The sequence below is a fragment of the Giraffa tippelskirchi genome, chromosome 1 (genome assembly GCF_054371585.1).
Source record: "Giraffa tippelskirchi isolate mGirTip1 chromosome 1, T2T-mGirTip1v1.2.pri, whole genome shotgun sequence".
Classification (NCBI taxonomy): Eukaryota; Metazoa; Chordata; class Mammalia; order Artiodactyla; family Giraffidae; genus Giraffa; species Giraffa tippelskirchi.
This window is the reverse complement of record NC_137275.1, coordinates 157,069,880-157,094,257: the sequence shown is the minus strand read 5'-3', so window position 1 is coordinate 157,094,257 and position 24,378 is coordinate 157,069,880. Positions and strand designations below refer to the sequence as shown.

At 39.1% G+C, this 24,378-nt stretch overlaps 1 protein-coding gene across 23 annotated transcripts in view; it reads left to right on the top strand.

Annotated features, from left to right (window-relative positions):
* Positions 1 to 24,378, top strand: part of KDM4C (lysine demethylase 4C) — a 435,647-nt gene that overhangs the window by 48,532 nt on the left and 362,737 nt on the right. For 21 of the 23 annotated variants that reach the window (XR_014056674.1, XR_014056681.1, XR_014056693.1 and 18 more), the window contains one exon: positions 20,148 to 20,341. Coding sequence is in view for 9 of the 23 variants with exons in the window: in XM_081500458.1 (XP_081356584.1) it covers positions 20,148 to 20,341 (194 nt within the window). In the remaining 14 variants the exon portion in view is untranslated. The remainder of the gene's footprint in view (positions 1 to 20,147; positions 20,342 to 24,378) is intronic. The other 2 variants (XR_014056744.1, XR_014056743.1) reach the window with 1 other exon arrangement.

The following is a 24,378-nucleotide window of genomic DNA, read 5'->3' as shown; positions in this document are numbered from 1 at the left end:
TGAATAACCCCGTGGGATGACATGGCATTATGATTGACTGTTTCCCTTGTGGGGAACTGTCTTTGATGATAGTTTTTAGCAGTTCATTGGAGGAAGATAGCACATCTCACTGTGAGGGGAGGCCACTTCACCTGTGACCCACAGCTTGCACTGTTATCACTGTTCTCCCAGTCTTGCTTTGAAACTCACCTGCTTTGCTGACATCATGTTCCTCCACTTTGCAGCTGCCTTGGGCTTCCCTGGTGGCTCAGTGGTAAAGAATCCACCTGTGATGTGGGTTCAGTCCCTGGGTCAGGACAATCCCCTGGAGGAGGAATGACAACCCACTCCGGTATTCTTGCTTTGGGAAATCCCATGGACAGAGGAGCCTGGTGGGCTACGGTCCACGGGGTCAGCAAGAGTCGGACACGACTGAGCGACCGACCATCATATCATTGAAGGTGTCTGTCATCTTCTCCTGTACCAGCCTGGTACTCAGTGATCTCCTACACTGAGAATGACTTATCAGTCCACTGCACAGGGAGTTTCTCTAGTTTTTTATGTATGGTATTGGTTCAAGTAACACATTTCAGCTTCCCAGGAGCAACTCGGCTGTGTCGTGAGGTGTGGACATGCTGAGATCACGTCTTATGCGCTTCCCTCCAACACTGCGTGCCATCACCTTCAACTCTCTCTATGCTCACTTTCTTTTTTCTCAGGTTTTCCCACATTTGAAGAACACATTTGCACCAGTAATGCTTGGAAGATGGTAGCAATGATGCCCAGTACATTTATGCTGGGCACAAAGCATAATCCTTCTGGAACAAGAACTGAGATACAACTGAATTGCCGTCTGTGTCACCTTACATAGACTTGTATGCAACTGAAACCTTTCTGCTGGTGGATGTTCACAGGTCATTATAGAGTTTTTGATTTGGTCAGTGAATTTAGGGTAAAAGAAATATGTTACTACAGCATATATTTGGAAAATGAGGACAGAAAATGAAGGATACTTGTATTATTTCTGTTTCTTTCACATAAATTCTGAGTCCAGTGATGGCAGGTATCATTTCTCATAGCCTCTCTTGTAATATCTGCTTCCAAGAACGCACCTAAATAATAGTAGGGTTGATGCATACATGACATTGGTAAAATAGCCTGAGGCCAGATCGTGGAGTTTTCTGAAATTTCTTGGTTATCACTCTCTACATCTTGAAGAACTGTTTGAGATTATTTAATAGGGAAGGGGTAGGATCAGAATCATGCTTTAGAAAGTGTGATCATATAATGGCTTACAAGAGGAACTAGTCATAGCAAGAGGCTTGGAGAGTGCTTTTAGGAAGGAGGGAAGAGGGTGGGGTCAGAGTGGTCTTGACCCCAGAGTGGTCATGATCCCCAGTGTGTGTTTTTCTGAACCAACTGAAATAGTAGTTCTCAAATTTTGGGCTTTTCAGCACTTATTTATACTTTTAATAATTTATTATGGACCTCAAAGAGCTGTTGTTTATGTGGTTGTATCTGTCCTTGTTTATTGTATTAGAAATTAAAACTGAGAAGGTTTAAAAATATTTAAATCATTAAAAATAATATGTTATGTAATATTCATATTTCTCTAAAAAATGACTATTTTCCTAAACACAAAATTTAGTGAGAGAAGTGGCATTTTTTATGGGTTTTTCAAGTCACTAATGTCTCAGGGTTGATAGTTGCTTAGTCATATCTAAGCGACTGTCCTCTTTGTGGCCCATGGACTGTGTAGCCTGCCAGGCTCCTCTGTCCATGCAATTCTCACTAATGTCTAGCTTAAATAGAACCCCCCTCCCAGAATCTTAATATCTGCTTTTTGCATTTAATCTGTTGTGATATCATGTAGCCTTCTGCACACTCTACCTTACACAGATGGGAGAATGAGAGTGAAACAGGAGAATAATGTCTTGGTATAGTTGTGATAGTGGCTTTGATGCCACAGACCCAGTGGCCCCTCGACAACATTGTGAAAACCTCTGCTGTAAGATATTTAGCAGGAGATTCCTTCTCTGATCTCACTCTGTGTAAATGATGCAGGCATTTTGAGGCAAGGTAACAGTTTTCCATTCTTGTTTATAGACCTTCAGGTCACTGTGTCCCTGATATGAACCTCAGAGACCTAATTATAAGACAGTGGTTCTCCAACAAGAAGTCATGAAATTATTTGGGAGAGCATCAAGCCATAAATTCTGACACAGAACTCTGGCAGATTTTTTAAGCAGAAAATGGGCTTGGGATGTAAACTCAAGTTCCTGCATCTTAAGACATATAAAATATTTTGAACTGTGTTTGTAAGATTTTTCCTTTCATATTAATTTGCTAGTCTATTACTTTTGTCATCCATGTATTTATTAACAGATATTGGTAGAAAATTCAAAACTGTTTGAAAAATAGTGACAAACCTTAAAAAGACAAAAAATTATATCTTTTACTGAATATTTCTTTGGAATTTTTTCTTTTTTTTGCTATGGGTGTACTGGGTAGGTGGATGTGGGTGTATGTCCTCTTTCTAGTTTCCCATTTATGTCTTCTTTATAGTCTATGATTATAAATGCATAAATTTTTTAGGTAAAAATTACCTTTTTGTTAATACAAGTATTATAAAAATGATGAAAGCATTAAATGACAGAGAAAATTGAAATCACTCATAATCCTGGTATTCAGAACCAAGAGCTGTCAAAAGAGTTTAGTGTCTTCCCTTCCAATGCTTTTTCTCTGTCTGGTGCTCAGTAGTTTTAATTTTTTGAACAGGTGTGGTATCATGGTGAACACAGTTTGGTTTTGTCTCTTCTCCCTCTTATTTTAACACAGAGTGAATGCTTTGCCATGATTACAGATGTTCTTCACTGGGATGATTTAACATTCATTGTATCTCTCATTTTTATTGGTAGGATGATTTTCTTCAGCAGGGGAAAGCAGATAAATCTAAGGTGGAGAGGGACGCTTGGGGCTGCAGAGCAAGGAGGGTATGACAGTTCCTAGTATTGTGCGGGTTAGGGTAGGGTTGGCCCATGATGCACTTAAGTGAAATGAAGTGAAGTTGCTCAGTCGTGTCCTACTCTTTGCGACCCCGTGGACTGTAGCCTACCAGGCTCCTCCATCCATGGGATTTTCCAGGCAAGAGTAATGGAGTGGGTTGCCATAGGGGTGACCAGATCATCGCTAACCCATAAGGCACTTTAACCTCTGTTAACCCACTGCTAACAGAGGCACTTTGCCACCAACACTGCTTCCTTTCCTGCCTTTTCTCCACAGCCTCTTAAAACAGAAGGCTGTATTAAATAGCACAGAATATTTGACCTATTTACTTATATTGTAATCCATGTCTGCCATCCCTAGCTGTGACTTTCAGGAAAACTGTTGTTGCCTTAGAGTCTGTAAAGTGAATGGATTGAATTAACAGCTCTCTGAGGTTCCTCTCAGCTTAAACATGTTTACTTTATTTTAAGTAACATTTCTTCAAGAAGGTGAACCGAAGTCTTAGATAAGGAATTTTCATGAGTTCTAGATTTCTTTTATATTAGAATTTTGCCAAGAACCCCTTTAGAAGAAATCCACTGGCTGAAGCATAGATATCTTTTTATACTAAGATTTTAGTGTTATGGGCATTTAACCTTGCAGATGACTCTTATCTTCCTGCAGTTCAGTTCAGTTCATTTGCTCAGTCATGTCCAACTCTTTGCAACCCCATGGACTGCAGCACACCAGGCTTCCCTGTCCATCACCAAATCCTAGAGCTTTCTCAAACTCATGTCCATCGAGTCCGTGATGCCATCCAACCATCTCTCCTCTGTCGTCCCCTTCTCCTGCCTTCAATGTTTCCCAGCATCAGGGTCTTTTCCAATGAGTCAGCTCTTCGCATCAGGTGACCAAAGTATTGCAGCTTCAGCTTCAGTCCTTCCAATGTATATTCAGGACTGATTTCCTTTAGGATGGACTGGTTGGATCTCCTTGCATTCCAAGGGATTCTCAAGAGTCTTCTCCAGCACCACAGTTCAAAAGAATCAATTCATCAATGCTCAGCTTTCTTTATAGTCCAGCTCTCATATCCATACATGACTACTGGAAAAACCATAGCTTTGACTAGACGGACCTTTGTCAGCCAAGTAATGTCTCTGCTTGTTAATATGCTATCTAGGTTGGTCATAACTTTGCTTCCAAGGAGTAAGCGTCTTTTAATTTCATGGCTGCAGTCACCATCTGCAGTGATTTTGGAGCCTAAGAAAAGAAAGTCTGTCACTGTTTCCATTGTTTCCCCATCTGTTTGCCATGAAGTGATGGGACTGGATGCCATGATCTTAGTTTGTTGAATGTTGAGTTTTGAACCAACTTTTTCACCCTCCTCTTTCACTTTCATCAAGAGGCTCTTTAGTTCGTTGCTTTCTGCCATAAGGATGGTGTTATCTGCGTATCTGAAGTTATCGATATTTCTCCTGGCAATTTTGATTCCAGCTTGTGCTTCATCCAGGCTGGCATTTCGCATGATGTAATCTGCATATAAGTTAAATAAGGAGGGTGAAAATATACAGCCTTGATGTACTTCTTTCCTAGTTTTGAACCAGTCTGTGGTTCCATGTCCAGTTCTAACTGTTGCATCTTGACCTGCATACAGATTTCTCAAAAGGCAGGTCAGGTGGTCTGGTATTCCCATCTCTTGAAGAATTTTCTGCACTTTGTTGTGCTCCACACAGTCAAAGACTTTGGTGTAGTCAGTAGAGCAGAAATAGATGTTTTTTTGGAACTCTCTTGCTTTTTTCGATGACCCAGCAGATGTTGGCAATTTGATCTCTGGTTCCTCTGCTTTTTCTAAATCCAGCTTGAACATCTGGAAATTCTTGGTTCATGTACTGTTGAAGCCTTTCTTGGAGAATTTTGAGCATTACTTTTCTAGCGTGTGAGATGAGTTCATTTGTGCGGTAGTTTGAGCATTCTTTGGCATTGCCTTTCTTTGGGATTGGAGTGAAAGCTGACTTTTTCCAGTCGTGTGGCCACTGCTGAATTTTCCAAATTTGCTGACATAGTGAGTGCAGCACTTTAAGAGCATCATCCTTTAGGACTTGAAATAGCTCAGCTGGAATTCTATCACTTCCACTAGCTTTGTTTGTAATGATGCTTCCTAAGGCTGACTTGACTTCACGCTCCAGGATATCTGGCTCTAGGTGAGTGATCACACCATTGTGGTTATCTGGGTCATTAAGACGGAGAAGGCAATGGCACCCCACTCTTAAGGGACATTAAGATCTTTTTGTATAGTTCTGTGTGTTCTTGCCACCTCTTCTTAATATCTTCTGCTTCTGTTAGGTCCATACCGTTTCTGTCCTTTATTGTACCAATCTTTGTATGAAATGTTCCCTTGGTATCTCTGATTTTCTTGAAGAGATCTCTAGACTTTCCCATTCTGTTGTTTTCCTCTGTTTCTTTGCACTGATCACTGAGGAAGGCTTTCTTATATATCTCCTTGATATTCTTTGGAACTCTGCATTCAGATGGATATCTTTCCCTTTCTCCTTTGCCTTTAGCTTCTCTTCTTTTCTCAGCTCTCTGTAAGGCCTCCTCACACAACCATTTTACAATCATTTTACCTTTTTCCATTTCTTTTCCTTTGGGATGGTCTTAATCACTGCCTCTTCACAATGTCACGGACCTGCAGTGGGGTGGCTTAAATGTGTTCATCCACCAGATGGAGCTGTTGGACCACAAATTTTTCTAAGGCTGCAGGTTTCTAAAATATTAAATATTTTAGATAAAATATTTAAACTGAGTAGAATATTTAAACTGAGTCGCCAGTGTCCTTTCCATTTTGTATTTTATCATGTTAGGATATGATTTATCCTGAAATGAGGAATATTTTGAAGCCAAAACACTAGCTGTATGTGTAATTTTCACATCCAGGGGAAAATGCTGTCATTCTAGACATGTTTTCATGCTAAGAGAGAGCTATTGGCCTTGGATTGTAACTTTTAGATTTTCATTCTGTGTAATAAAGTTCTATTTAATCAGAACTCATTATCTGCCAGCATGTTATGGCTGATCTTTAGTGAATGAAGTCTTAGCCTGATGATCTCAAGTTATGCTATCCAGGCGGGGTGAGGGGGGAGTGTAATAGTACTTCTGTTCTGTCACATTGCATCTAGAATGTTCCATCAGTTCTGGAAACTGTATTTTCAGAGGAGTATTGTTAGAGTATTGTTGATAGAAGAAGATTAAGCCAAGATGCCTGCTAACCTCAGAGTACATGACTGCTGACCCAAAGTGTCTGTCTTGCACATGAGAGGGTTAGGTGGGATCATGGGGGGAAAAGCAGTTTTGGCTGTGCATGTGCTAAATTTATAGAGACACACATGTGTCCCACATAGAGTTCCATGCCTGCGGGGGAAAAGCGTGACAGGTCTGGCTGAGATGGAGAGTTTGGGGAATTGCTCGCCCTTGCCAGCTTCTTAGCATTGGTTTCTCAAAATAAATCACCACTTGTCTGTGGGCTTTTGGGGTCACTGGGACAGTTAGAGTCATGAGTTCCAGGAGTATGATTCTAATTATGTTCTAAATAAAACAGGATTTTTTTTAAAAAAGATATCACTAAAATTATAAAATGATTTTATCTTGTTTCTAGGTTTATAAATTTAATTTTTTAAAAAAGTATGTTTCATGTGTTCTAAATGAGAAAATATTATTTAGTATTCAGGCAAATTGTTAGTATTTTCTTTTTCATTGAAGGAATAATGTTGAGCTTACGTATATAATTTAGATTTTTTCACTGTGAGGAATGAAAATGAGACCATTGGCAATACCTTAAGTTGTTTTTCTTCATGAAGAATAAAAGGGTGTTATTGGAGCCCTCTGACAGGTGTTATTTGAGTGTGTTAAATCTAAAATTGCTTTAAGTGCAAAGCAGCATTGAGGAAGAAATGAAGTAAGGTGGAAAAAACAGCTAGAAGAAACAAAGGAAAAAGTAGATAAAGTCCTGTAGGAATAGGGAGAAACATATATTCTTCATGTTAATTGTAATTTTCCTGGCATTAATAGTTGTAAAGAGGCTCAAGCCCAGCCCACACTTTGGTACCTTTCAAAAGCTAAGTGGCTTAACTACTTCTTCAGTAGGATCACATTAACATCACAGACTCTGATAATGATATTATTTTCTTACTTAGATCCACCAGAGAATGGGACAAGTGGGGACCTGTGCATTTGGTTACTAAAGAGGAGATGTGTTAAACATTATTTTACTGTCAGTAGTAGTTCAGTTCAGTGGCTCAGTCATGTCTAACTCTTTGCAATCCCATGGGCTGCAGCACGCCAGGCTTCCCTGTCCATCACCGAATCCTGGAGCTTGCTCAAACTCATGTCCATCGAGTCCAAGATGCCATCCAACCATCTCATCTTCTGTCGTCCTCTTCTCCTCCTGCCTTCAGTGTTTCCCAGCATCAGGGTCTTTTCCAGTGAGTCAGTTCTTCGCATCAGGTGGCCAAAGGATTGGAGTTTCAGCTTAAGCATCAGTCCTTCCAGTGAATATTCAGGACTGATTTCCTTTAAGATGGACTGGTTGGATCACCTTGCAGTCCAAAGGACTCTCAAGTCTTCTCCAGCACCACAGTTCAAAAGCATCAGTTCTTTGGCACTCAGCTTTCTTTATAGTCCAACTCTCACATCCATGCATTACTACTGGAAAAACCATAGCTTTGACTAGATGGACCTTTGTTGGCAAAGTAATGTCTCTGCTTTTTAATATGCTATCTAGGTTGGTCATAGCGTTTCTTCCAAGGAGCAAGCATCTTTTAATTTCATGACTGCAGTCACCATCTGCAGTGTTTTTGGAGCCCAAGAAAAGAAAATCTGTCACTGTTTCCATCGTTTCCCCATGTATTTGCCATGCAGTGATCAGACCAAATGTCATGATCTTAGTTTTCTGAATGTTGAGTTTTAAGCCAACTTTTTCACTCTCCTCTTTCACTTTCATCAAGAGGCTCTTTAGTTCTTCTTTGCTTTCTGCCATAAGGGTGGTGTCATCTGTGTATCAGAGGTCATTGATATTTCTCCCAACAATCTTGATTCCAGCTTTAACTTCATCCAACCCAGCATTTTGCTTAATGTACTCTGCATTTAAGTTAACTAAGCAGGGAGACAGTATATAGCCTTGATATACTCCTTTCCCAATTTTGAACCAGTCTGTTGTTCCATGTCTAGTTCTAACTGTTGCTCCTTGATTTCTTAGGAGGCAGGTCAGGTGGTCTGGTATTCCCATCTCTTGAAGAATTTTCCACATTTCGTTGTGATCCACACAGTCAAAGGCTTTGGCGTAGTCGGTAAGGCAGAAGTAGGTGTTTTTCTGTAACTCTCTTGCTTCTTCGATGATCCAACGAATGTTGGTAATTTGATCTCTGGTTCCTCTGCCTTTTCTAAATCCAGCTTGAATATCTGGAAGTTCACAGTTCATGTATTGCTGAAGCCTGGCTTGGAGAATTTTGAGCATTACTTTACTAGCATGTGAGATGAGTGCAATTGTGCGGTAGTTTGAGCATTCTTTGGCATTGCCTTTCTTTGGGGTTGGAATCAAAAGAGACCTTTTCCAGTCCTGTGGCCATACTGAGTTTTCCAAATTTGCTTGCATATTGAGTGCAGCACTTTCACAGCATCATCTTTCAGGATTTGAAATAGCTCAACTGGAATTCCATCACCTCCACTAGCTTTGTTCGTAGTGATGCTTCCTAAGGTGCACTTGACTTCACATTCCAGGATTTCTGACTCTAGGTGAGTGATCACACCATCATAGTTATCTGGGTTGTGAAGATCTTTTCTGTATAGTTCTTCTGTGTATTCTTGCCACCTCTTCTTAATATCTTCTGCTTCTGTTAGGTCCATGTCATTTTTGTCCTTTATTGAGCCCATCTTTGCATGAAATGTTCCCTTGGTATCTCTCATTTTCTTGAAGAGGTCTCTAGACTTTCCCATTCTATTGTTTTCCTCTTTTTCTTTGCATTGATCACTGAGGAAGGCTTTCTTATCTCTCCTTGCTATTCTTTGGAACTGTACCTTCAAATCGGTATATCTTTCCTTTTATTCTTTGCCTTTTGCGTAAGGCAAAGGAGTCAGTAGTAGAGACCTTACCATAAATGGCAAAACAAATTGTTTAGTTTTCATGTAAAAATTTGAGGCAGGTGGTCTCAGGCCATGTTGCTTCTGTGATGCCATCAGAGACATGCACTCCTAGCAGTTACTTTTGCCACCTTCACTATGACATAGTTACCCTTGTGCTTTTGTAGTAGCTGCTCATTGTGTCTGAATATCTGGTGGGGGAAGAAGGGCACAGGATTTGAGCCTCCTCAGACAGCCTCCTTAAACCTTTCTCCTGGAAATCCTGCTCAGTTATTACCAGTTACATCTCATTGGCCAGAACCATGCATAACTAGCCTTAGCTGTAACTACTTTGTTCTTTCAATTAACTGAGTTTCTTAGTAAAGAAGGTAAAAATAGATAGTAAGAATATAGGCAATCTCTGTTGTAGAAGTGTATTAACACAATGATTTTGAAGTACTATGTTACACTGCAGTATAATACACTTTCAAGGGTTGAATTAGACAAAGAGCTTAGTAGTCTAGAAAATAGGAATGAAAGTGAAAGTGTTAGTTGCTCAGTTGTGTCTGACTCGTTGCAATCCTATGGACTGTAGCCACCAGGCTCCTCTGTCCATGGGATTCTCTAGGCCAGAATGCTGGAGTGGGTTATCATTTCCTTCTGCAGGGGATCTTCCCAACCCAGGTCTTCAGCACTGCAGACAGATTTACTGTATGAGCCACCACAGAAGCCCTAGTCTAGAAAATATGAATACATCGGTAAAAATTTAAATTTAAATTTCCTGTATTTAAAAATAACTTGTCAGGGTCTGGGTTTGGAATTTTACTATTTTCTTAAATGTTGAGGTAATTGATCCTCTTTAAAGGAGAACAAGGCTTTTATGGTTCAGATTTCTTTTAGGGTTTTCTGCAAGAGTCATATGTAGATGTGTAAAATAAAGTTTACAAGTTCTATTTATTATTTCTGTAAGTTTCCTTTTTTTTTTTTTTTTTTAATAGAATGCAAGTCTGAGTGAATCCATGAATCCTGCTCTTGGCCTCATGCAGTTTCTTTCAAATTATCTTTTTGATTGGTAGTCCTTAAAAAAATAGAAAAGTAGCAAATATAATCACCAAATTATTAACTTTCCCTTCCAGTCATTGGGGGATCGAGGGAAGTCTTTCCCTCCTTGATTATATAAAAGTTTAGAATTGACTTTCTGGCTCATTGAGTGGCTGTGAGGCTTCGGGCACAGTCATGCCAGGTCGAGTTAGAGTTTTCCATTGTCACCCTTGAATTCTGGTTACACAGTGGTGAGCTGTGAGATCTTGGGTGAGTTATCTGACTTCTCCTGGGGCAGCTCTCATCTATAAAATGGCAGTGATAATAGATCGTAGTTCTATTTACCACCTCATGGGGTACAATGAGATGAAGAAGTAAAACACCTAGGGCGAGGCCTGCTCCATATTATGTATGGAATAACAGCTGCAACTGGCGGCAGTATTAAAGCAAAGTGGGACAAAAATCCTGTAGCCCTGATGAAATGTTCACTAGCTGATTCCAACCAAGAGAATTGTGAAGAATGCTGTTCTTCAATATTCATTTACTTAGAAGTCCAACCCACAGCCCAGCAGTTTATTCTTTCTACCGTCTGTCGAATCCTGTCATGTCTGAGCAATGAAGGATGTTTGTTTAGGGGTTACTACTAAAGAAAACATGCCTGCTCTTTTCACGAGATACACTGCTATCCTCTTGTCAGTAAGAGAAGGTGCCAGGGGAGAAATGGTACCGTGGGATGTGACTCAGGAGATGTTCTCTTTTTCATGACTTTTTCTTTATCATATTTTTAGAATGTATTATCTCATTTTATATGTGAAACTTACATTTTAAAGCACAGTGATACATTGAGTACCCCAAAACTACCATGCAGTCCCATAGCTGAAACATTATTGTTGTGCTGCTCATGGGATGCTCTTTCTACAGTCCTTCTTTGCTATCCCACCCCATCACCACAAGTGGCCTGAACTTTGTGTTTAGTATCTTGCCTAAAAAAACCCAAAAAGCAAATTTTGTTGTTGTTGTTGAAGTATAGTTGATTTACAGTGTTTTTTTAGTTTCAGGTGTACAGCAGAGTGATTCAGTTATACATATACATGTATCTATCCTTTTTCAAATTCTTTTGCATTTAGGTGGTTACAGAATACTGAGCAGAGTTTCCTGTGCTACACAATAGGTCCTTGGTTGTCTGTTTTATTGACAAATATAGCACTGTGTACATGTCAATCCCAAACTTCCTAATTAACTCTCCTACCCACCCTTGCCCTCTGGTAACCATAAGTTTATTCTCTAAGTCTCTGAATCTGTTTCTGTTCAGTAAATAAGTTCATTTGTATCATTTCTTTTTTTTTTTTTTAAGATTCCACATATAGGTGGTACTGTATATTTGTCTTTCTCAGTCTTACTTCACTTAGTATGACAGTCTTTAAGTCCATCCATGTAGCTGCAAATAAGATTTTATTCTTTTTAATGGCTGAGTAATATTCTATTTTATGTATGTATGACATTTTAGAAAATAATTGTTTAAATCTGTTTTTGACTGTGCTGGGTCTGTGTTGCTGTGCGTGTGGGCTTTCTCTAGTTGCAGGGAGAAGGGTTTGCTCTCTAGTTGTGGTATGTGGGCTTCTCACTGTGGTGGCTTTTCTTGTGAAGCATGTGTTCTCGGTGCACGGACTTCAGTAGTTGTGGCACGTGAGCTCAGTAGTGGTGGCTCCCGGGCTCTAGAGCACACGCTCAGTAGTTGTGGTGCATGGGCTTAGTTGCTCTGCGGCATGGCAGATCTTCCCTGATCAGGTATCCCATGTCTCCTGTGTTGGCAGGCGGATTCTTTATCAGGGAGCCACCAGGGAAGCCCCCACATCTTCTTTATCCGTTCCTGTCAATGGACATCTGGGCTGCTTCCGTGTCTTGGCTGTTGTAGACAGAGCTGCCGTGAGCACAGGGGTGCGTGTATCCTTCTGGACCATGTTTTTCTCCAAATGTTTGCCCACGAGTGGGACTGCAGGATCAGCTGGTAGCTCTGTTTTTAGACAGATGCATATTTTTAAACAACATATTTAGTTTAGATTATTTTTGACTGTATTAAAAATAGTATCACTTTATTAGTCTTCTGAGACTGTCCCAAACACTGAGTTTTCTGAGTTTATTCATATTATTGTGTGAGCTACTGTTCAGTCATTTCCATTGCTGAATGGCATTCCATTTTGTGAGTATACATTTTATTTTTTATTGTCTTGTCAAGATATTTTCTTTTTCTTTCTTTCTTGTTAGAATAAATATTGCTGCTATGAACCCATTCCTGTATATCGTTTCTGGTGTACTATATACAGGTTCTCTGAAGCACTTATCTAGGAATGAAAGTGCTGCCTCAGAGAGTATTCAGCTTGGTTAGATATTGTTGCCTTGTTTCTCAAAAGCTTTGTAGCAAAGTCTCCCCTTGCACTGTATAAGACAGCTTTACTGAGGTATAATTTACATACCACAAAATCCACCCAAGTTGAATATATAAATCCATGATTTTTGTGTAACCATCACCACCAGTCCAGGTTTAGAACACTTCTGTCACCTTCAAAAGCTTCCTCATGCTGACAGTATTCATCACTTGATCCTGTTCATCTTATTAGTTACCAGCCTTTGACTTTGTAAGTCTTGTGGCTTTAAAATATCTTGTTTGTGAATTTGCCTTTCTCTGACTATAAATGACTTAGAATATCTTGTCTTTGTTGATCATTTGTGTTTCCTGTTTTTTCCTCTGCCTATTTTTCTATTAGATTATTTGATTTTTTCTTATTATTTGGAGTTTTTAATGTATTCTGAATACCAAAACCATGGCAGTTACGTTTGTGGAATTATTTGCTTATTTGCTTCAATTTTGTCTTGTTCTTCCCAGACTTTTTTGTTTCTTTCATTCTCTCTCTCTCTGTGTGTGTGTGTGTGTGAGAGAGAGAGAGGTAACAGGTTAATTTTAATTCTGCCACCTAAAGCTATATAATGGTATTTCAGATTCATGGAACTGTTGTACACATTCAGTAAAGTGACAACGATGCAATACCACTTAGTATCTCAAAATCAGGAATATACAATTTTGAATTGTTTAAACACAATCCACAGTCTTAAAAATAAAATCAGAAACCATCCGCAGTTACATAATTGTCAATTAAATGTTACACACTTAATAGTTGATATAATAGTCAATATCTAGTAGGGAATGTTGAAAGCAATTTTAGAGTCTCATCCTGTTGTACTCTGTTGGGAATGTTTCTTGAACAGATATGTGACTGGCCAAAGATGGGTACAAACAAGACCAGAACAAGTAAAGTTTTACCACGATTTCATTAGTGTTCACTGTTTTCTTTGTCCGTTAAAAGTGAACAGCAAGAATTAAAAACTTTACATATGTACAAGGCATGCTATAAAAGCATGTTTGTTTACAGGCATGTATAAGTACTTTGTAACGTGTGATAAAATAATGTATAAAGATAAATAGCAGAAACAGTAATCGTCTGTAAACTTGCAAAATCAATTCCGTATTTTATATTACATGAAACAAAAAAAAACAGTTTTAGTTTTTTTGAACCCCTTATCTAGAAATACTTGAAAAGGAATACAGACAGAAATTATTACTTTTACCCTTGAACATGGCTGTAAAAATAGTTAAAAAAGAAAACAAACCAAGGGGATTTCTCTGGTGGTCCAGTGGTTAGGAATCCACCTTGCAATTTGGAGCATGCAGGTTTGATCCCTGTTCTGGGAACTAAGATCCCACATGCCACAAAGCAGCTAAGTCTGTGCCCCCACAACTAGAGAATCCGTGTGCCACAACGGAAGATCCCACATGATGCAACTAAGATCCGATGCGGCCAAGTAAATAAATATTTAAGGGGAAAAGAAAACCAACAACCAAGAATACTGGAATGCCTGAGTCCAGAATGAACCCAAATATTTGGCCATATAGAATATTATTGACTTCAAGAGTAGCAGTAATAATGAAGGCTTTATAAGCAGTTTTTAATCCATAAATATAAGAGGCATTTTGATGTTTTTGCCATGGGAAAACAAAAGCTGTAGCATCACTAAAGTTCTGAGAAGTCTGTTTTATATAGCTTCAACTCAGTTGAAAGTGTATTTATTTTTATTTATATTTATTTAAGGTAAACTAAAATTGACATCAAATGTTTTTAGAGATGGTATTTACAGTGTCTTAATGAACAGAGATTTAAAATTTAATATAATTGGCTTCATCAGTGTTCTCTTTTAGTGACTTTATTTAGTTTTGTATTTTTCTCACTCCTGGGACTCTGAATACATGAACTATAGACGTTCTGTCCTAAGTATTGCTTAATTTTAGTTTTCAGATACTTCATCTCATCTTTCTGTGCTGTACTGTATGTTCATGTCTTAAGTTTTCCCTTCTGGGTAAGTACTTCTCTTGTTTAATCCTTTCAGTCAGTTTTTAGTTTAATAATGATATAGTAAATGAAATGATATATCAATGATATACTAGTGAAATGATATATTTCACTTCTAGAAGTCTACCTTGTCTTTGTGATTCCATTTTTAAATTTCTTTAAGCATTTCAAGTTCTTTAGTGTCTGAAAATTCTGATACCAGCAGTCCTTGGGATGGGGAAGGGCCGGTTGTTTTTGCTAGCTTTCTCCCATGAGGTCTTACCTCCCTGTATTTGTGATGATCTTCAATTTTATGCTTTGGCTTGATTCTAATTTGTGGAAAATTTTTAAGTCAAAATGGAGGATACTTTTCTCCCAGAAGAATTGGAGTTTTTTTTGCCTGGAACCAGAGATTTAAATAACTTCAAGGTCTCAATGGTCCAGACTCAAGGCAGGGGTCCCAAGCTCTCTGTAGTCTTTTATTTGATTATTTCCCTTCTTTTCTTCTCTACATTCCTTCTTATCATACTCATAGTTACATTTTCAAAGTGAGAGTCTTTTTTATTACTGTGTAGTACTTTTTGTTGCAGAAATTTTTTGTTTTTTCAAAACTTGCTCTACATTGGTTATTGACTAGACTTTCAGAAAGAAAAGAAAGTGCTGCTGTAAAATTGTAGGTATTTTGGTGTATAAAAATGCAAAAAGAAAAAGAGGTCTGTTTTTAAAGTAAAAAGTTTGGAGAATGTGAGGTATTTTCACAGAAAGGAAGAAGCAAAAAGAGCTATCGTGTCACACATTGTAATTAACTTTAAAGCAAAATGAATTTCACATGAGTCTAATTTTATTCTTATTGTGTAAAGATCCTAAGGAAACCCTCTATTTTAAATGTGACCAAGGCTCTCATTTTAGTTATTGAAAGGTTCAATTTTCCCACATTACTGTGTGAAATGGATTGAATTTTGAAGTCTTTAAAACAACGGAGTTTTAGTTTTTTTTCCTCATGTGCATTACCTTTGAAGCTTCAAGGACTTATTACAGCCGAATGAATTGGTGGCAGTAATTTACGTTAGCCTATCTTTAAAGTAAGTGGAAATTTGGAAGATGGTCTTCTGTTTGGATCATGTTACTCTAATAGGTGTTAGCTGGGCTGCAGTAAGGGTCATAGAAAGGGATGGTAAGAGCCAAATGAGGACAAGTGTAATCTTGTAAAAAGTACTAAATAAAAGTATCTGAAAACTTTAGTGAGAAACTTTAATAATTTCTTTTAGTATTTTCTCAGAGTTTTATAACACCTGGAGGTGTCTCTTTTCTTCTTTTAATGATTGGCTTTTTTAATGAAATTTTTTTCATAAATTTATATATTTCAGAAATTCTGGGGGGGTCACTTTGGGTCCAGCTTAGAGCTGGGCATGTGGCAGTGAAACTCAGGAGAGAGATTAAGGCTCAAAACATTGTTTGGAAAGAGCTGCGTGGGGATAATGTTGCAGGTGCTGAGGATGATGGCAGGTGGGGTGGGGAGGAGCAACGTGTGGGTTGGATGTGGACATTGTTGAGGAAAGATATTAATGTCTTATGTAAACAAGGTCCTGTGATCAAGTAACATTTGGGAAATGTAGAATTAAAGCAAAGTTAAACAGGCTTCCTTATAGTATGACCTCTTAAAAACTTCAGAGTACCTGCTGGCACTGTGACTTTATAAGAGGAGGAGAAAAGGAGACCAACATTTTTTGACAATAGCCTCTTGTAGGAATAAAGTTCATTAGAAACATTTTGGGGAGAACTAGTTTGTTGTAATTTTTGCATTATTTCTCTGTATTATTAGATGGGAGGGCTCCTTACTGGTTTGGTTTCTAATGTGGCATATTGTTGCCCTGTCCTGCTTCAATTTCCCAGTGACCTAGCACAATCACTGTAGAGCAATCTAGATGCTCATAGTCCCAAAAAGAAGGAGCTCCTTGGCCTGGATGTGCCCTGTGTTCAGTGACCCAGGCCCAGAGCTCAAGGGTGTGAACTCAGACTTAGCAGTCTCTCTATGTAGGTTTATAGAGGCATCGTTCATGCTAATGCCAGTTTGGAGATACTTACTTCCTCTGTGAAATCCAAAACCTGATCCTCAAACAGATCCTGAGTGGCTTTAGTAATGAAAATTTAGGAGTTCTTTCAGATTCTTTCTGATTCTTGTTAGATCGACAATATACAGGTTGAAAAGAAGGATCCTTGATAAACTTCTCATTTACACCTATGTGCACAAATTATGGTCTAATGGTGAATTATTTCAGTAAACCGGGCAGAGACAGGGTAAACACACACACAGAGCAGGGCATGCCTAGAAAGCACTGGGAAATGGAGACCAGGGAGGAAGCATTTGCTCAGTGGAGGTCAGGTGAGTTGCAACTACTGCTCAAACACCTGTTGGACATTGTATGGAAGAGCTTTATTCGAGGGGCTGGAATCTGGGAAGAGGCATTTGACTGTGAACTTGCATCGGTGTATAGACTTTCTGCAGAGACTTGATGGCTTTAAGCTTTGAATGGTTTGGCAGATTCCAGCCTGTCATTGTGGTGCTTGTTTGTAGCTGGTGTCTTTCTGGAGACTACTTTTACACTAAATCAGTTCTGTCCCCAACCCCCAAGTGAAGCTGTTATTAGAAGCTTTGCCAGTGTTTGTGTAGGGTGACTGTATGCCTGGGTGGGAAGCATGTAGCAGTTTTATATGTTTGCCTGTCATAAATTTTAGCTCCTTGGATCTTTGTTGATTTTTAGTGCTGAGAGAAGAGGATGGTATATTGCATTTTAAAATGATCAGAACTGAAAGCATAGAGTTGATAAGTGAAGGCCTAGAGTCAGATAGATTCAGGCTTATCTTTGCCACCCACTGCTTTAGGAGTACTAGGTTTTCCATTTGTTCATTTGGGTATGACATTGCTTATATTACAGGATTATTTTGAGTAGATGTAGTGTACATGTATGGAGAAGGCAATGGCACCCCACTCCAGTACTCTTGCCTGGAAAATCCCATAGATGGAGGAGCCTTGTAGGCTGCAGTCCATGGGGTCGCTAAGAGTCGGACACGACTGAGCGACTTGACTTTCACTTTTCACTTTCATGCATTGGAGAAGGAAATGGCAACCCACTCCAGTGTTCTTGCTTGGAGAATCCCAGGGACGGGGAGCCTGGTGGGCTGTCATCTATGGGGTTGCACAGAGTCGGACACAACTGAAGCAACTTAGCAGCAGTTAGCAGTACATGTATGTGTAGTATAATGAGATAGACTGTGGTGTCACACTTCTCCCAAGTGACAAATGAGGTGTCCTCCTTGTCTGAGTCTCTGAAGGAGACCTGGTGCTCTTTAGAGTTTGAGTAGAGCCTGTCCTAGGCAGCTAGCGAGTTCAGTCAGTAGTAGGGAGCAGATGTTGGAGAAGGAATTTGGAAACACTAGGATTTATTCTCAGCCCCTTGTTATACCTGTTATTCTTAATATTTTAATAACCTCTTTTATTGAAATTATGTGACTTTTTATTTTACCAAAAGAAATTAAGTTTTAACATCATGGCAGCCTTGGCCCTTGCCCAGAAGAAACTGATGCCAACATATTATTAATATTTGCCTATTAATGGGAAGAATTTCAGTAGTGAATTTCATAGGACTTTTTTTTTTTTTAATCACTTTATCACGTGTTTGGCTTTTGTTTTGTTTCCAGTAAGATTTACTGGAGAATAGTGGAAACATTTATTTTGTCAGTTCTAAGGTATAAGAAGTTTTATTTTCCAAAGGTTTTTATGTCCTTTAGCCTATTTAGTCCTCTGAGCAGCTCTGGGTGGTACCTCATGCTTTCACAAAGAAAGAATGGGAGCTCTGGAAATTGCAGTGATTTTTGCCCTGGACAGTGGCAGAGCTGGAGCTGTAATCTGGGTCATCTGCCATCACTGTTTCTTCTCTTCCCTCATCCCTTTAGACCCACAGGTCTAGTCATGTCAAGGGATTCAGCCTAAGTTATTTCTGAAAGGTAGTATCAGTCAGAAACAAAGATGAGATTTCTTCAAATGTAGGAATTTCAGAAGAATAGTTTGTTTCTAAATTTGCAAGCTCATTCAGTTTAAAAATGATTCCTATAATATGGTGCTCATTTATTACTTCAGATTCATTGCCTCAGTAATGACTTTTAAATAGGAGGACTCTATTATTAGAGTGATTGGACTGAAGTCTGATTGGACTAGGGTTAAGAGATTGTATCACTATAAATAGAGTGAGATAAAATATTTTACATAATTTGAACTTTTATGAGATCTCATAAGTTGGGACCTAGGATCTTTTCTAAAAGGATACTTAACATTGAACAATTTCCAAATAGCAAGCTTCCTGTTGTGGGTTTTAAGTTATAGAATGGCTGTCTTGGGGAGTTTTGGAATGAAATGATTTCCCCTGGTACTTTTCAGTTATATTACCTGAGGCAGAGCTTCATTAACTGCCCCATCAACAATTTTCCTGACCCAAAAGCTCAAGTAAGTAAGATCAGTACATTGATTATATTGTCATCTAAAGACTGTAATGAAAACAGAACAATAAGGAAGATACTAGGCATGGTTATCTTTGAGGCCTTGGCATAATTACTGGGGAGGGCCTTTTTGGTATACATAAATAAATTTAATGTCCCTCTTTAATAGTATCATGGGGAGGTTGAACTGGATTTAAAGACACTGCTGTTTCATCATGATTGCAAAAAAAAGTGGGTCCAATCACTGATATTTAGTATTTTATTATGAGAAAAGTTTATGAGAAAAATAGTTTGTAAAAATTGTAAACAGTTGTGAATTAGAGTGCATTAATAAGTGATTGGTAAGTTTTAATAAAATGAGAATCTTTTCCTGTCATTTTAACTTTTATCCCAGTGACTCAACTTTTTCTGTCTCTGTTACCAGCCATGTTGTGTTATTGTTATAAAACTACATTATTCCAACAATTTTACCAAAGTTTGGATAAATATTTTTAGCTGTTATTCTTTGTTTAGAATTCCCCATGAGCATAAGAGGTTGATATTTAGTTGAAGAAGCAGTAAAAGCACAATGACCTGTGACTTAGAATAGTGCTAAGGATTTTTCCAAAATTAGAGTTGGGTTTTCAGGAAATGATGTATCACATGCCAAAATTGAATGGGGCTGAAAGAGGGATGACAGAAGATACATTTTGTTAGTGGTATCTTGAGATAATGTCTGATGTTTAATGATTTAAGTAATGTACAAATAAACAAGCTAAAAACCAGAAAACCCCCCAAACTAAATGGTGTTCCAAAGATGGAAAGCATGCTGCAGATCATATGCTTTGAATCAATGATTTTTTTTTTTTTTACTAACAGCTAATGGGAGTAGGTCCTTAATTCTCTGTCGTTTGGCATAATTTTATACTAATATTTATATAGAACCACATTTTGCTGGTATTAATCTTGGATAATTAATCATGGATCTGTATAAATATATATATGTATGTGTGTATGTGCCTTGGATACTTATTGCTTTATTTTTTAAATTTCTAAGCGAGTTAAAATATACAGTGTAATAATTTTGGCAGATGATGGTTTGATCAGTAAATGTTATCTTTATGAGTTTATTAATGTTTGTCTTTTTTCCCCCTTCTCTCTCTCCCCTGTTTCTAGGGTGTGGATGAGTGGAACATAGCTCGCCTAAACACGGTCTTGGATGTGGTTGAGGAAGAGTGTGGTATTTCTATTGAGGGTGTAAACACCCCTTATCTATATTTTGGCATGTGGAAAACCACATTTGCATGGCACACCGAGGATATGGACCTCTACAGCATTAATTATCTCCACTTTGGAGAGCCCAAGTCTTGGCAAGTTGCATGTTTAATATTCATTTGCTTTGGAATTGTGAGATCTGGGCAGTAGGAACCCACTGAAGATTGTTTTCTTTCCCCTTCATCTGGTGGATTCAGATTTATATGAGCTGTAAGAAAGTTCTTGACTGTAACAATTAATTATTTCAGAGTCTTCCACTCTGCCTAGGGTTTTGCTCAAAACCATAAAGCTAATGGTGATTTGTATATCTAAATTTTGCCTACAGACCATTTTGTGGGTCATGGATTGATAGGTATTTTGGTCTCAAAGAATTTGGCATCTTGAACTTCTCTGAGCATTTGCTGGAAGGTATGGGGGATGTAAGTTAGGAGTGAAAATTCACTTCCTGGATGTAGAGTGTCAAGTAATCCTAGTGATTTTCTGGTCTAATCTCTGAATAAATGACAGATTCCATTTAGTATGTGGTGAGTAGAGGGATAGGAGGGATGAATCAGGAGGCCTGTTACCACTTTTTTGGTGGTGGATATGCAGAGAAGAATAAGAATGTGAATGTGTGTTCTTAACTTGCAATTACCTGTGTCATCTTTCTGAGAACGATTTTAAGATTTATTGTTCTGTAGAATGCATCATATGGTACCCAGCACACATTTGTGATTGTTAGTCTCTCAGTCACCCTGGAGTTCTTTGCGGTCTTCCAGTTTCATGTTTGAAATTGTTTTTGTCAGTTTTAGTCTTAGGAAGGGCTTTCCAGGTGACACAGTGGTAAAGAATCCACCTGCCAATGCAGGAGACACGGGTTCAATCCCTGGGTTAGGAAGATCCCCTGGAGAAGAAAATGGTAACCCACTCCAGTATTCTTGCTTGGGAAATCCTATGGACAGAGGAGCCTGGAGGGCTACAGTTCATGGGATCACAAGAGTCAGACATGCCTGAGTCTGACTCAGTCTTAGGAGAGCTTAAATATCAGTTCTGTTTTTTTTATAATACACATATGTGGAGAATAATTCACAGACAGAAGCATATGAAGTATCAACTTGACAAGCCAGGAAATACTGAATATGCTCTTTCTGCTGGTTGTGAGCATGATAGGATGCTCTTCAGGTGCTTGTGTCAGCCCAGTAGCTTTCTTGCCTCCAATTTAAAGGTAATGGCCTCTTTTCAAGTTCTCCTGCTGATAGGGTGTTGAGTACAATGTATCATTTCTGTCCACATCTTGCTATTACTTGCCCTTGAGGTTTCTTCATTTGCTGAAATGTGAAGTTGTAAGCTTTCTCCAGCAAATCCAAATACAGCAAAAGTTCATAATGATCAAAAATGACATTTAATCAGCAGGAAAGCTTTAGGTAGAAGGGCAAAGCTCTTAGGACCTAGAAAAGAAATCCAGGCTTTTCCTGGTTTGCAATGGAGTTTTATGATCTGAGAAAAATTTAGTGAGAAGCTGTGTAACTCATTTTTAATAGTGTTGTACTTACACATTTTGTTTGGAAAATTTTTAGCATTCTACTTTCTTAATGGAATAAATAAAATGTAAACATTTTTAATAGGTGGTCTAGGAACTAGACTTTGACAGAATGGGATGGAAAGATGATTTTTAACACAAGTGTTTGTTGAGGACCAGCTTGTGAGCACACGCTCTAGGCCTGTGAGTCCCTTGTCTTTCTTCAGCACCATGGTAGAGTCTTTTGGAGTGTCATCCTTCAGTACTTTTGGGAATCGACTTTGAGAGACTCAGAGAAATATTTTAAACAATGTGCAAGCTCCTGGGCAGTTTCTTAGCTGCATAGTTATTCCCATCATCTTTCTGTTACTCACTTTTGTTGTGAATAAAACAGGCGAAATTGGTAAATTCAGTATCTTGGTAAAATCTATAATATAGGCAACTATATAATTCCCTTAAGAAATCTGAAGTTAGGAGTTTCCCTGGTGGTCCAGTGGTTAGGACTCTGTGCTTCCACTGCAGGGGGCACAGATTATGTCCCTGGTTAGGGAGCTAAGATCTTGCAAGCCTCATGGTATGGCCAAAAAAACCCCTGAAAAGTTAGTTGCAAAACTTTTCTGTAGATTTGGAGAAATTCATGACAATCATGACAATGCCTGGGACATTTTAGTATTGGAGGAGTTGAAATGAAGTCTCTACTTTCTTATTAAGAAAAGTGATTTTTTTTTCCCTCTCTCTTGGGCCAAGACTTAAGTTGTCTCCTAAAGATTGCTTGGGCTCCTTTGGTGGCTCAGATGATAAAGAATCTGCCTGCAATGCAGGAGATGCAGGTTTGCTCCCTAGGTTAGGAAGATCCCCTGGAGAAGGAAATGGTGACCCACTTCAGTATTCTTGCCTGGGAAATTCCATGGATAGAGGAGTCTGGTGGGTTATAGTACATGGGGTCGCAAAGAGTCGGACACAATTGAGCCGCTAACACTTTCACTTTTCTTATTATCATTAACATTCACTTCAGTAACCATCATAATATATTTGAAGTAAGCTTTGGAAGGTGGTAGAAGCAAAGAAATTCATGTAAATAATGGGAGGTGGGCAGCTGCGTGGCAGACTCAAACTCAAGCAGCAGCAGACAGGGCTCTAGTCCTCACTCTGCTACTGATGTGTGTGGCTTTGGGCAAAGAGCTGTACTTCTGTGGACCAATTTCCTCACCTACAAAATGACAAGGCTAATCAGGATGGACTTCAGTGCTCTAATTCTGTAATTAGTGATGAAAAGCACATGGGTATTTTTACCCAGTGTACAAAATGAGAGGCTGTCGAGATAACATGAAGTTGGGGTGTGTGTGTGCACACGTGTGCGTGCATGCATGTGCCCTCGCTGGTTTCCTTTTCTGGTATCCTCTCCTTGTTGAGTTGCCTTTACTCTCCTCCAGGGGTGCCCTCTTCATGCTTGACATCTCTGCTCCCAGCAGTGTGTCTTCCTCCTGTCTGGTCTTATATTGCCTGGCATTCAGTTTCAGTGACCTTCTCTTCTTCAGTTTTCTCCTCAGGCACCAGGTTCTGGCTACAGGTATGCCAAAGACTGCCTGAAATTCTCTCCTTACTTCCATGACTTTGCTTGCTACTCTTCTTTGCCCTTGTGTTCCTTAGATTTTGCCTCAAGGCTTTCTGGACCATGTGTTGCCCCAGCTTAGACTTCTGTCTTTGCGCCTTTAAAGTGATTGTGACCACTTCTGCTGCCTCTTTCCTGTGCCTGCTTTGAAGTTTTGGGGCTGTGTTTTTTCCTTTGAAATTGTCAGCCCTTAACACAGGATCTGGCTAGAGGTTTGATGCTCTGTTAAGTAATTCTCATTTTGAATCAGTTCAGTTCAGTTCAGTCGCTCAGTCGTGTCTGACTCATTGCGACCCCACGAATCGCAGCACGCTAGGCCTCCCTGTCCATCACCAACTCCCGGAGTTTACCCAAACCCATGTCCATCGAGTCTTTGATGCCATCCAACCATCTCATCCTCTGTCGTCCCTTTCTTATCCTGCCCCCAATCCTTCCCAGCATCAGGGTCTTTTCCAATGAGTCAACTCTTCACATGAGGTGGCCAAAGTATTGGAGCTTCAGCTTCAACATCAGTCCTTCCAATGAACAACCAGGACTGATCTTCTTTAGGATGGTTGGATCTTCTTGTAGTCCAAGGGACTCTCAAGAGTCTTCTCCAACACCACAGTTCAAAAGCATCAATTCTTTGGCGCTCAGCTTTCTTCACCATCCAACTCTCACATCCATACATGACCACTGGAAAAATCATAGCCTTGACTAGACGGACCTTTGTTGGCAGAGTAATGTCTCTGCTTTTAAATATGCTATCTAGGTTGGTCGTAACCTTCCTTCCAAGGAGTAAGCATCTTTTAATTTCATGGCTGCAATTTTGAATCGAGGGAGTATTAAGTTGTTTTGGATCAGTCTGTTCAAGAGCAGACAGGATAATATGTAAAATGTTTTATAAAGGTTCTTGACTCCAGTGTAATTATTAAGAACACCAAGCTTCCAGAGATTTCTGAGTAGCTGCTGATAGACTTGGCTCCAGGTAGAAGCTATGAGACATGGTGTTCTGGGTACAACATGTAGCAGATTTTGCCGAG